Source organism: Pelobates fuscus, chromosome 1, assembly GCF_036172605.1.
Source record: "Pelobates fuscus isolate aPelFus1 chromosome 1, aPelFus1.pri, whole genome shotgun sequence".
Lineage (NCBI taxonomy): Eukaryota > Metazoa > Chordata > Amphibia > Anura > Pelobatidae > Pelobates > Pelobates fuscus.
Window position 1 is genome coordinate 171493102 of NC_086317.1, and position 14656 is coordinate 171507757.

Genomic DNA, 14656 nt, shown 5'->3' on the forward strand with positions numbered 1-14656 from the left:
AAGGCGCAAACGTCCATGCGGAAAGTATTCCGCGGATCCAACACTCAAGGTATTTTAGAGAGGGCTGGTCGGCAGAGTGGCCGTGCCACCAGCCGTTTCTGGCCATCCGGCCCCCCGGACAACCAGGACACAGCCATTATACACGGACTCATCTGTCCGCCATCGATTCCACCAGTTTAGGGGATCGGACCGTGGCCATGGTTTTCGAGGATGCTCCAGAGCGAGATTCTCCAATGGTAAGTCACCTTTCTATCCTATCTCTAACCCCCTGCCGTATTGCAGGACGTGTTTCTCTTTTTTTCCAGAATTGGGCAGACCTATCCTCAGACACATGGATACTGCGGATGGTACGGGGCTATCAAATAGAATTCGAGACGATGCCGCTGCAACAGACCCCACCTCGCCCGATTCAACTATCTCAGGCAGACGCTGGCGTGATAGACGCGGAACTTCAGGACTTACACTCCAAAGGTGCCATCCAACCGGCTCGGACCCCTCCGGATTTTACAGCAATATTTTCCTGTTCAGGAAGAAGACAGGAGAATTCCGACCTGTCATCAACCTCAGGGAACTGAATTCCTACGTGGTATATCGCCACTTCAAGATGGAAGGTATCCATCTCCTACGGGACCTACTTCGAGACAACAAATGGTTCACGCATCTAGACCTCAAGGACGCATACCTTACCATCCCCGTGCACGAAAGGAGCCGATCATATCTCCGTTTCTACTGGCACGGGACGCCTTGGCAAATCACCTGTCTCCCGTTTGGCCTCAGTTCGGCCCCATGGTGTTTCACCAAAATTATGAAACCGGTAATGGCGAAGCTGAGAGCCCAAGGCATAAGATGCATCGTCTACCTCAACGACATCTTGATACTCGACGAGGATGTAAGGACCCTAGCAAATCATACAGCCTACGCTGTACACCTACTCGAATCTCTGGGCTTCGTTATCAATGGCCCCAAATCATCTCTGATTCCCGCTCAGGTGATCAAATTCCTAGGGTTCGAGATAGACTCAACATCATGCACTCTACGCCTTCCGGCCGCAAAGATTACCACCATCCGCAGAGAAATTCGGAAAGTACTTCGACTGACGTCCATACCTTTACGACTACTGCCACGGATCGTGGGCCTTCTCTCCTCCATCCAAGCCATCTTTCCCGGACCCCTACATTACAGAGCCATGCAACGCCTCAAGGCAAGGTTCCTTTGCAGAATCCCGACTTACGACCAACCTATGTCAGACGAGGTTCGGGAAGAATTGCAATGGTGGCTGAACTGCATGCAGGCTTAGAACGGCCGGGCCATATTCGGAAACCAACCAGACTTCATACTGGAGTCAGACGCCAGACGCTCAGGCTGGGGAGCAACGGACGGCACCTCCTCCACGGGAGGAGTGTGGACTCCCCAAGAACTTTCTATGAACATCAACTGTCTGGAGCTCTTGGCAGGATCGTTCGCCATTCGCAGCCTAGCAAAGGAACTAACTGTTGCATCCTGCTCCGGATGGAGCGGGAGGCACCCGCTCTCAGGCACTAGTAGAACTCACAAAGGAAATCTTCGATTACTGCCTACCCCGCAACATCACATTGTTGGCGGAACATTTTCCAGGGGAATCCAACATGACAGCAGACTGGTAGTCACACCACTGGCTGGACGCCAGCGACTGGCAATTAGGTTTTTGAGATACTGGACGCACATAGGGGTCCTTTCTCCCTGGATTTATTCGCCTCCCGCATCAACCGTCAAATGAAAGACTTCTTCAGCTGGCTCCCAGACCCGGAGAGCCTAGCAACGGACGCTTTCCTACAGCAATGGCCACAACACGGAGCCTACGCATTCCCGCCATTCTTGATGATAACGAGGGTTCTGCACCGAATCAGGACACAGAGGGTGACACTGACCCTCATCACGCCACTGTGGCAGAGCCAGCCGTGGTTCCCGGAGCTCCTGGAACTGTCGAAGAAGGATCCCCTCCTCCTACCAGATACTCCGACCATTCTCAGGAACCCGATGGGACTACCCCATCCACTGGTCAGGGAAGACCGGCTTCCTTTAGTGGCCTGGACTCTTTCAGGGGTTCCTGGCGAACCGAAGATTTATCGCAGGAAACTAGGGATCTCCTATGGGATTCATGGGCACCAGGCACAAGGAGGTGCTATTTATCAGCATGGCACTGCTGGACAACTTGGTGTCTGGGACAGCATCTCAATCCCTTTACGGCACCTATTCCCTTCATCATGAACTTCTGGGAAATCGTACCGGTCCATCAACATGGTACGTTCGGCCATCTCGGCGGCCCATACGCCGACTCAAGGAACACCAGTAGGCCAGAACCCTCTCATCTACACTTTTTCCCCCAGAACTTGACCTCTGGATGAACAGCATGTTGATTTCACACGTGAAGCTAGCATCATAAGCAGTAATAGCCAAATTATTAGCACGAACAAAGTCTCAGATACCACTTTAACCTGGCACCTCAACATACCATTTAACAAGTGCCACAATATTACATAAAACACACATGCATTAGTGTCTACAGAGGTCCTTTTGTCCATCATAGATGCATGTATCTCCTGGTTCCTCAGAGCATTTGACATCTACTGTACTTTAATCTAATCAGGCCTACATTAATATCATCAACTATACATTCAATGTTTCTCATCAATCCTCTAGCACTAAGAAGTCCAGCTTTGGGGAATAAAAGCCAACAGACTTACTAAAGCAGCCTTACCAAGTCAGCATTCTTTGATTGACATGCCATCTAGGGACATTCCATCCAGAGGCATTCCATCTTGGTACCATTACACATTTAAACAGCTTATGGGAATATTTTATTACTCCGTAATTAACTAATGTCAGCATTTGAATTTTGTAGATTTATACAACCCCTTTTTTAGACACATAGCTGGCCTCATCAAATTATTTGTAACACATCAATGTTTGGCAACTTTTAGGTGTTCGAAACATTCCAATGTGTCCCAATTATGCCGGACTGTCTTGATTAGGGTAAAAAGGATGTATACTCTACCTATGGTTTAGATGAAAATCCAGAGATCCAGAGATTTATTCACAATATTGAAAAGTAAGTAGGTTGTTCAGAAAATGATAGAATAAAGAACAGATTTCATTTTAGATCATTCAGCCTCGAAGTGATACACCAAAAAACACTTAACATAATTCTTTCATGAACTAATATTACTTGACTTCTGGACAATAAATAGCCATGTCAATGGTGGGCAGATGTTTCTTGCTGCGATGCACTTTGGCTAATTTGTGGTACTGCCTCCGAACTAACTAGGTAACTGGGATGTACTGAGTTAAGCCAGTCAATGCCCTGGATATTGGCTTCCTATGTTGGAAGTAATGGCATCACTTGCAAGAATGTACATTCCTTGTCTCATGGAAATCCATGGGACCAAGGATTGAGCAAAATATCTCTGCCATGTCCTGATTCAAAAGCATGTTTGTGACAAACTGCCATTTGCCACTGGGCATTGGAGAGGACTGATTGCTAGCCTCCTGCCCTGCGACTATGACCCTGGGATGTATTGCCCTATAAGGAATTGAGTTGGGGCTTATGGACTTATATTATGCTGTTTCTGGCCCTTTAAGTGTGTTGTACAAAGAATGGGTACATTTGAACTGGCACTTCAGATGCAGTCGAAGTACCAAAGTCGTCGAAGTGGCCGCCATTCGAATAAAGAACACGTGGCGGCGGCCATTTTAACTTATTCGAACGCGGTCAGCGGTGTGTGCAGCCAGATCTATGGAACTGTTTTCGGCTACCCAATTGCACGAACACCGCTGACCCGTATCTTCTACTCTACTTCGACACTGCGGCTGGAGACTAAGTCCTGTTCGAAGATTCTAACGCTCGTTCGAATGGGACTTAGTAATTTTCTCGGTGTAAAATAGACTGACTGCACAGCCCAAATCCATTGAACTGTTTTTGGCATGAAAATGTGCTTGCGGTCGGTCAAAAGTGACCCATATCTATCTCCCGAACGGCTGAACGGATTCAAATGATTTTTCGGTATGTTTGTATTTGGAATGTGCTGATTAATAATAGGATGTATAGTTTTAGAGTTATGAAAGTTGGGTAAAAAGTATGTTTTAAACTGGATGGATAATTGGGTTACCTCTCAGGCTAAGGGGAGGAGATGTGTGGGATGTAACCATTGTTTGATTGGCTAATGTATAATTGTCTGTGGGCGTCTCCCTTGCATGGGAGAATTGCATAAAAGCAGAGTGTGCGTCATTAAACCTCAGTTCTTCTTGACCCTCAACACGTAGTCTTGTCTCGTGATTGGAGGGGACAGCTATATTCACACTGGGGATTGCTATGCTCTGCATACTCCCTGGAGCCTTAATCACTTAGCTCTTTTAAGAGCTGTTCCTGTTACGCTCTCCTTGGAGGAGAGGTCTTCCCCACACGGTCCTGGAGGACAGAAGCTTATCCAGGGTGGAAGGAAGATGGCAAGACTCCAGTTAAGCTAAGGCGGTTGTGGAGTCTGCGTTGGTTGTGGTGTCTGCTGCAGTGCTTGGAGTCCTCAGGAAGCGCTAGGAGCATCCTTCAACGGAGGTACCCAGTCGGGGTACCAGGTGATCCATTACAATGTTCTATATACAAAAGGATGCACACCGATTTATAAGCAATAATCAAACACTTGATTACACAATCAAGTCTTACAATAAAATAAACAGATAAACAATAAATAAAAAATAAAAACCTAAACGTGTGCCTTTCTCAAGGGATAGCCATAGATCTCTTGCAAAAGGTACAAGTTTAGATGCCAAAATGTTGGAGGTTTAGTGTTACACATGCCCAGCCCTTGGAGGCTTTATGTAAATGTAACTTTGAGGCATTACCTTGTGGTCTATATTCATTTTAGCCTGTGTCACTATTTTTGATTCATTGTTAATGTTTGTTGTATTGCAAGACTTGATTGTGTAATAACGTGTTTGATTATTGCTTACTTATACATTGGTGTGCATCCTTTTGTATACAGAACAGAGATTTGTTGGCATATTAGGGATGCCTCTTTAGTGGTACAACCTTTACCAATTGATGATATACTACTGATTCAAAAGCACATCACTGAACAAGGGTTAGGCCTAACAATCTGCCTAATAATCTGCATATTATTTTAAAAATTATGTTCTAAAACATATAATTAGCGATAGAGACATCTTTTTAGACATGTTAAAATGGCAATACAATGTTATTGCACTCTGGTGGGGAAGTATGTCCAAAGTATATAAAAGTCTGCACAAAGTAACCTATATAGACAAAATATAGATACATTTATTATTATACATAAGTGCTCTATACATTTTGCTAGCCCTATTGAGTTTGATGCTAGTAGTCATAGTGATATTACAACCCTTAGATGCATGTTCACTGAAGTTGGGACTGGAAGAATACACTTTATTAAGCTCAGCATCATTTACTGGTTGCTAAGGACCACTAAACTGCAAAGTATATGCATATTATATATCAGGGAGGGTCTTTTATTTTTACCTTTTTTAATATTCTTATGTTCACCACATTTTATGATTAAATTTAGGCTTACATTTTCTCTTCCCATTGTTTAATTGATACTGCTATTTTATATATTTTTTGTTTAAATTATATTTTGAACTTAGAATTCAGCACCTTTGTCTGGTAATGATTTCTCCTGGCTGTGCACTCTGATGGATTCTTAGTGACATGCTGGTATGTAACTACCAAACATGCCTCTGGAATTTATTCTTGGCAGTCATGCAAGTTATGGATGGAGCAAACAACAGTGCTTTATTTTGCTTTGGACGCATCAAACTTTCTATGACGACAATACACATGCAGCACAGTATACTAATGTACTCTTCTGTTACAATCTTTATTATGAATCTTTTTTGTCTATCCATCTGATCATTTCCAGTTATAAATAATATATATAATAATATAATGTATATAATTCCTTTTATTTTTCAGTTTGTACTCCGTATTCTATGCCACTTCTCAGGTAATGATGCACACATATAAAAGGTGAGAAGCCACCAATGGGATGTGCCTGCAGGCTCCACTGGGTTTCATGGTGATGACCCAATTTTTAATACTTTAGGACACTTTTTAGAACAGAACTCTCTGATTAATATCTCCCAGAGATGTGATTAATTTAAAGTTCTATGATCCACAATATTTTTCCTCACCTTAGGTTCAGGTTCTGAGTAGTCATACAGTTCATCATAGTTGTTCAGGTCTAATGAATCTCCATAGATATCCAGGCTTGGGTCATAATTATTCAGGTCAAGGTTCTCATATGAGCTGGTCTCACTGGGTTGGAGCTTTTCTGTTCTTCGTCTACCATTCTCAGTGGATGGTGGAGCCACAGAAATGGTTACTAACGATAGCCACAGAATCAAAGACAGCTGCATCTTGCAATGTATACGTAGGATATCCTATACACCTATGATCAGAAAATACAGTCATCGAAATGTGCTAACATATAGGTCTACTGGATGCATTTCTTCAAAGAGATTCTACGTTTTTTATACATGGGAGGTGTTAAGGAAATATTTTTTTTTAAATAAAGTTTCCTTGTAATATGAGAGAAATTATCTTAATTCAATTGTCAACCTAAAGCCTAATTGCTAACAATAGTGACCAGTTTCAACATTTAAACCACAAGTGTGTAAGAATTAAACTGTACTGCAAAAGGTTTTTTTACACTTAAGGATATTCATAAAATATTCGAGTGAAGGATCTATTTCTAGCCATCATGTTGAAACATAAAAAGTGTATTTCACTTTACTAAATTAAGCTGTAGAAAGACATTAGAGTCAAATAGACTTACCTATTACATCTCATCAGCAATGTATATATTGAATATTACAAGCAAAGTAACGGAACAGTAAGTGCATATTTATAGCAAATAAATAAAATATAGAGTTATCATAGGGGAAAAAAAAGATGGGTTCAATCGTTATAAAATGTATTACAAAGTAAAATAAATTAAATACACCAAGCCGCCTGCTGTGAAAAATACTGCTGTAAAATAGTCACAATTTTAGAGTCGTAATAGACTATATCTACTACTGATGTTCTAGTCATGCCTTTTGCTCCATACAGCGCTCTGTTTTATGCTAAACATATGTACCCCCACACATACTCCTATAGCTCTATATAATATAGACATGAAATGCCTATTACCTCTCTGCACAATCTCTTCCCATATCTTCTTTAGTTCAGCATTTCTATAATCCCGTGGCTCCTATTAATGCTGCATAAAACTAATTTTTAAATAAATCATACAGTGACAAGAATCGCTTGACTCTAATTTGTCCTGTCCTTACATGACTCAGTGCATCACACTACAACAGAATTCTTGACATACCTTTATATTTGTCATTGGTCTTTTTACACTGCGGAAGTCTATATATCTAATCTAATATATACATATTTGGTTACAAAAACATCTGTTTCTTAATTTCAGCTAATAATATCAAACAAAGGAAAGTTACAAAGTAACATGTCTCTATTGTGATATCTTATTGGTGGAATAACTATATACCTTGAAAAGTTGCACGAAGGCAAAACAACTTGGGTGAAAAATTGCTCTCACTTCTGCTTGTTTGTGGGCCAGTGAAGTCCGTAAAGTAGAATCTGTTCAAAAATGAACCTTGAAGATACTAATTGCAATGAAGGCTAGGGACAAAAGGAGGAGGCAGGAGATTGGTAGAGCAACCAATAAGATATATTTTTGCAGCTGTCAGCAGGACCCCTTGCAATGAGACCCAGTGACCCCAGGCCTGTACTTCAACCAATTAGACAGAGCTGTGGTTTTGAAGTGGGGGTGGTAAAAACGAGGGCATTCATATTTTTTTTTCCTGCCCAAGACAAAGTAATCCTGTCTGAACCTGTACCTTCAAGACAGAGAAAGCAAAACAAGGGTCTCAGGCAATATTAACTCTTTAACAGCAGAATAATTATCTTCAAGCATTTTGCCCACATCATATAGTTTTTTGAGAATCTTTATAAAGTTAAGGTACTAAAATAACTATCTTTTATATCATCACTGACTTACTATATATTTGACTTGTGTTCCACACAAGGCTTTTCTAGCAAATCCTAATACTACCTTATGTAATCCTTCATATCCATCAAATACCCATGGGTCTTATTTATCACTATCTTTCGCAGTCTGCTTTTAAACGAAAAAGCAGCTTAAGAGCATACAAATCCCCACTAACTGCTCTGTGATCTTCCTACATCAAATGTCCACATGGGTAAAATTAGAATGTATTAAAAATAACCAATATATGGATCTTTGATTTTCTGCCCTTTGAATAATGTGATTAGCTGCTATTAGCATTTAAAGAGTCAACTGAACAGGCATCTCTTATTGACTCCAGTGTATTTTAAACCACCTTGGAATCAATAAGTGAGACAATGTAACAGTATGTGAAAGAGTAAAGCCACAATGCAAAGAAAATCCAGGTATGTATATAGCTTATTAGAGAGAGGTTATTATTTTATTTATAGCTTGACATATCCCCCGTTGTGGGCCAAAATGTCTGTTCATGTCCAAAAAAGCTGCTTGAATTGATGGAGCGCCTGACTACATGACATTGAGGGGTTGCCAGCCGTTGTTCAAGAGCACCCTATTACTTTTTATATGAGTGCTTTCTTTTTATGATGGACTAAATTATTTTATTTGTAGGCATAATAATAAGCAGATATACAGATCATAGTTTGGGAATTTATAACAACATGGTAAATCCAAAATATTTGTCCTAATAAAATGGCACCATTGTGTTTTTTTTTGTCACTGCTCCTTGCTTCTGATCTCCTTAACCTCAGAACTTCACTTACATATTGTATTGAGATGCACTTCTTACCGGTGAAGAAATATATGAGATTTTGCAGCACTGATTTTGCTCCTTTTTTTTTTTTTTTTTTTTTTTTTTTTAATTCTTTATTTTTCATGTGCAAATAGTAACAGACATGCTTGAGCTGCCACAACAGCTGTTTCAAGCGCAATAATAACATTCAACTTTAGTCAATCATATGGCTTCGTTTAGACTGCACAATTTTATATTTAATTAAGTAGTGTTGTTTCTGTAGGCATTCAAGAAGTGGTGGCAATGTGTAGGTCGTGTAGTGAGCAATAGTTTAGTTGCGTAATGTCGTGTGTGTGTCTCTTATTTGCTGGTGTATGCCTTGGCTAGTTGTCTCCAGGAATCATGGCATTCCCGGTACGCGTGGTCCTAGCGAGTCGGGTGGTTTGTGGCCTGCCATGTGGGTTTGGTAGCCCCTGTAACCCAGGGGAGGGGGGGGGGGGGTATGAGCAGGAGTATGTGGACGGGCTTGGGATGGCCCATTCTCTGTCGAGCTGCCCTGTGGTTGCGAGTGTAACTACTGTATTTGGGCTGTTTGGTATTTCGTTGCATGTGTGTAACATGTGGTGTGCCCCGAAATTTGAGCCCCTTGGCGTCTAATATCGTGTGTGTAAGGTAACAATATATACCAGACATCTATAAAACAGGTATTTGGGGCATCTTCAACTGTGAAGTTCGCAGTAGTCCTTTACAGGTGCCTTAGAGGCCAGTCTTTGGGTTGCGGTTTGCCCATGGGTGGGGAGGGTAACAGTAATGAACCAGGTTGTCGCCTGTGGAGTAATGTCCCACAGTAGGGGAGTTTTTCATCTGCCCTCAGGTGGTGGGTGCTGCGAGTGCGGCTTTCCCCTTTCCCCGTGGGATGAAGGGGACAGTCTTCGTCGGGTCCCATCTCGGTGTTGCCGTTGTTTGTTCAGGTGCAGTCGTGGTTAACAGCCCCTCCGTGGGTAGGCCCAGTTGAGGCAGCAAGGCGGTCGCTTCCTGGATATCCGAAATGGTGTATGTCCGGTTGTCATGTTGGATTCGTAGCGCGCGCGGTGTGCGCCAGCGGTAGGTAATTTGCTTCTCCCGCAGCAGTGAGGTAAGGGGTTGTAGGGACCTGCGCCATTGCAGAGTCTCCCCTGACAGGTCCGCATAAAAGGCCAGCGTCATGCCTTCAAAGGTGTAGGTGGTGGATCCCTTCAGGGCTGCCAGTACCGCCATCTTGTCTGTCGGGCTTTTATACCTCACCACTAGGTCTCGGGGGGCCGCCTCAGGTGCTCTCCGGGGTTTCGGGATCCGGAAGGCTGCCTCAAAGCCAATGTTCCTGGCTTGTTTAGGCGTCAGCAGCACTCCCGAGAGCCGTCTCAAGAGGTGAGGAATTTCTTCTGCTGGGATATCCTCCGGAATTCCACGTATTTTTAAATTGTTGCGGCGCCTGGCATCCTCCATTGCCGCGAAGCGCTGGTCGGTTTTGGCCTGCTTTTGTTTAAGGGCCTGGATTTCCTGCTTGAGCTGTGCAATATCGTGTGTTTGCTGTGTGGAGGTAGCTTCGGCCGCGTCGATGCGGCTCACTAGGCCCGCGAGGTCTGTGCGTAGCTGTGCGACATCCGCCTGGAGAGTTTTCTGCAGGTCTCCTAGGAGAGTCTTCAATAGCGCTGCCGTGACCGGTTCTGCTGCCGCTGGGCTTGGTGTCGGTTGTTGGGGTCTCTCTGGAGGTAGGCTGATAGTGGCGTCCTCCGGATAGAAATCCCCCGAGGAGTCAGAAAGCTCGTCGAGGTCGGCGGCCATCTTGGGGCCGTAGGCACCCTGTGCCCGGTGGAAGAGATCTTGTATGCTGGTCCCCTGTGCGGGTCGGTTTGGTTTCTGTTTTTTTGTCTTCCTCCCCATTACTGTTCTGGGCCGCCTGGGTGTTATTTTTAAAGGTTGGGTGACCGATATTCGTTGGGTTACACTGGGTATTCACGGAGCCCATCCACCCTGCGTCTGCTCTGATCGGCTGCCAGACTCCGCCCCCCCTGATTTTGCTCCTGCAACTCCAGCCTATGGTAGAAGTTTGGGAATTGTTTCTGTTTGTGCATGAGAGGGACTAAAAGGAAAGGAAAAAAAGAGAGTAACATTTTAAGTTGGAGTACCATGAGTATAAGTGTGGAGGAACCAACCTCGCCACTGGCCACTGGAGGAGCCTGGTCGCCCGCCTCCTGCCGCTGGACTATGGCCCCATGTTTAACACTGTTCTTTTTCCCTGCAGAAAGGCTGGTTTGTGCCTTTCTGCGGACTGTTAAAGCCATGCTACCCCAGATAGCTATGCCATGGAGCCCAGCCGTATACTGAAAGACTGTATGAAAGACTTTGGCTCCATGGCGATTGAACTGTATGCATGTGACCCGGTAATAATGTGCGCTCAGATCTAAGCTATCTGGGGATAGGTACAATGTGTATGTTCTATGTGATAAATGTAACAGTATGTAATTTTATGTCTTTTATTGTCCTTTGTCTGCCATGTGGTTAATGGAGTTTTGCCTTTGTTCTTTGAGATAATTGGATTACTTCCCAATTATCTCCAGGACAGAGAGGAGGGATTGTGATGCATTGTGGGATTGTAAGCTTGTGATTGGTCAGTGTCCAATATGTTTCCCAGTTTCCCATCTGGTCCCCTAGGGGATTGTCCACCAGGTGGGAGACCTGCATAAAAGCCGGGCAGGTAGCCCCAGTAAATCAGTTCTGCTTGACCCTCAAACGAAGTGTCGTCTCGTTCTTGGGGGGAATTGGATTGTATGCTGTTACAGTGCGACTGCCAGGAGTGTAAACTGTTCGTATGGTTTTTCCTGTTCGGCTTTTTACAGCATTTGTGTGTTTCCTGTTCGGGAGTTTGGAGCATTCCCCTGGTTCCAGGTCGGGAGATTGGTGAATTCATGTGTTTGCAGTTCGGGAGATTGGTGAATTTGTGTGTTTGCAGTTCGGGAGTTTGAGTATTCATGTGCTTGCAATTCGGGAGATTGGTGATTGCAGTAGCTGCCTGTGCATCTGAAAAGGGGAATATCGCCTAAACTGTTTTTAACCTCTTGTGTGCAAAACGGTCTGTTACATAAAGAATAGGGCCAAGTGCTGGTGAATGAAATTAAACACTTTGAGTTGTGTGTTCTGAGAATTTACAAAGAGGTTTCTGAAGAACCAATAATGAGAATTATTTGACCTCTCAACCACTTGGTAGATGTCTGTAGAGAGATAGTACAGTTTGAGGTCAGGCAGCCCCCTCTCCAATCTCGAGAAGACCAGGATGGAATGCTGAAGGTCTTTTCTCTGTGTATTCATGCTGTATGAGAATGGAGTATTTTAAAAAATAAACAATATTAGAAAAGCTCCATCTTTAGTACCCAAACTGTCTTCAACCAAAGACTAATTTCCACGCTTGTTCATAAACACCCTCAACCCCTTAAGACACAGCTTCTGGAATAAAAGGAAATCATGACGGAATATTTCCGTCATGTGTCCTTAAGGGGTTAATGTATATCTGTCATGGTATAAATTTATTTCATAGTAAATTAAATTATATAGAATTGGGAGAAAAACATTTGTCTAAAAAAAGGGCCAAACCCTACCTTTCAATCAGTTCTTCATCGGAGAGAGCAACAGAACCCTACTACAAGTGGTATTCCGGCACTCTAGCATAGCCATCATAGTCTATGACAGTGTTTCTAGCACTAGCTAGAGAGTACAGGAATGGGTACACATCGTTGAGTATGTTGGCAATGAAGCCAGATGTTATGGAAAATGTTTGCCCTGCTTAAATGAAGTGCCCCCAATCTGGGCAAATTAAATAAAAACATAAGCAGGACACAGGCAGCAGAGTTACGTCGACTGGGCTGTAGTTCACTTTATAATATAACATATTCACTTCAAGCTTTGTAAATAACAACAGCTTGTAGATCTTTGCAGCTAAATAATACTGACAGTTTTCTAAGGACAACACTTGTGCTGCCCCCAATTTAATGTTTACCATTTTTAAACCTGGAGATATGCCAAGAAAGGTGCATTTTCCAAATTATTGCCATAGCAACTCCACAAGGACAGTATAAATGTTCGCTCAGCACATACTTCACTAGTGATTATCTGAGCAAGTTGACCTTATTGTTTGCAAAGACATGTCTTGCCAAATTTCATGGATATCTATTGAAAATAAAAAACACCACGTTTATAGTTAGGGTTCAGAGATTAAATGTGCTTAAATATAGAATGCATTTTTATTTAGAGAATTATGGGTTGTTCACAGTGCCTGGTGTCACGATTCTGATAGGATATCAAATAGATTTAACATTTTCATTTTTAGTTTAGTGTAGTTTATTTGGTTTGGGGTCCCTAGTGGCTGTCTGACTGTGTAGGAGTGAAAGATGTGAAATATAAACAGTGCCATTTCTCCGAAACAGCAATGTGTTTAAGTTCAAGACTGCTACAGCAACATCTATGCCCCAAAGTCAATTCATGCAAATGTTATTAAGTCTTCCTTTTTACATCGAGAGCAGGTGTCATTTTTAGTTAGGTAGCAACAGGTCATGTTTCCTGTTGAACATGGAAACCAGGTACTACTTAGCATTTACCATGCCCTATTAATTTCTGTTTGAATTTATTTGAGTATGATATCATAGAAAGAGCTGATAATTGTAAGCGATAGTTACGGCTATTTTAGTAGTTACACTTGAGGAAATTTCCATCCTCTGAAAGAGCTCCTCACCTCTCAATTTCTTTCCTTGTAGTGCAAAGATTCTCAGTTGATATTTTGCTGCATATGAATGAATTACTTCTTGAATAATAATATTTAAAAAGTAGAGGTAGATTGCAGATCTCTGGAAGGTGGTCTCTGGAGAGGAAGAAATACATGTGGAAGAAAACACATTTTCTGAAAATTCACAAAATACAGTGTGGGTGAGTTAAAACTTAGTAGGTTACAACAGAAGATCGATCTATTAGAGGTAAAATGAGAAGATCCTACTGATACCGGAGAAACTGACGGAAGCCAAGCACAGAGAGATGGACACAGGTTTCTTCAGGAAGGAAGAGATTCTTTATTCGATTCACCGACCGGGACTCAGAGGGACTAATGTCACCAAAAAACAGCAAAGTCTGAGTCCTGATCATACAGTGTAGGTCCCTTATATAGGCATGTAGCTCCTCCCATAATCAGTTCAACCTGCACATACTCTTATCTAAGCAACCGAATAGAGACTAAATTCCTGTTTGACCACATGGCTTGCCCAGCACAAGGGAGGAGGGGAAATACTCGTATATCCTGTATTCCTACATATGCTCCTTACACTACTGATTGTATCTTAGCTACGTGTAACTAACTAACTGATACATCAACATATGCAAGTGCACATACCACGTGGCAATCTTGTCCTAGTAAATTTATTTTTACTGAGATTCCACCACACTACAAGGTCTTTTCTCCGAAATCAACAAAACACTAGGTATAACGTAGACTCCTCGGCATCAAATATTAAGAATTCAGAATTGGATATTTTGAAAATAGGTCCGCAAACACCAAAATTAGGAAGGGACAAATGAGTCCAATGATATCAAAAACAACAAAAAACTTTTCCACCGGGGCCTTAAGGGATGTGCTCTTCCCAGAACCAGCCACTGCCATAACACATTATTTATTTTAATTATCCATGTAATTTTTAATGTAATATATTAAATTTCCACAATGTTTACATGTAAAAATAAAATTAAACAATATATAGCGCAGAGGGTATTTTCAATTTATGAAGAATGGTAAGTAATAGATAAAAGT

General features: G+C 42.4%; 1 protein-coding gene across 1 annotated transcript in view; it reads right to left on the reverse strand.

The window, feature by feature from the left end:
* Window positions 1-7880, reverse strand: part of OPTC (opticin) — a 79140-nt gene extending 71260 nt beyond the window's left edge. Inside the window, exons 1-2 of the mRNA XM_063444388.1 lie at window positions 7560-7880; window positions 6199-6455 (exon numbers count right to left, since the gene is read on the reverse strand). Coding sequence (XP_063300458.1) covers window positions 6199-6423 — 225 coding nt within the window. The 5' untranslated portion in view covers window positions 6424-6455; window positions 7560-7880. The remainder of the gene's footprint in view (window positions 1-6198; window positions 6456-7559) is intronic.
* Window positions 7881-14656: the final 6776 nt, after the last annotated feature.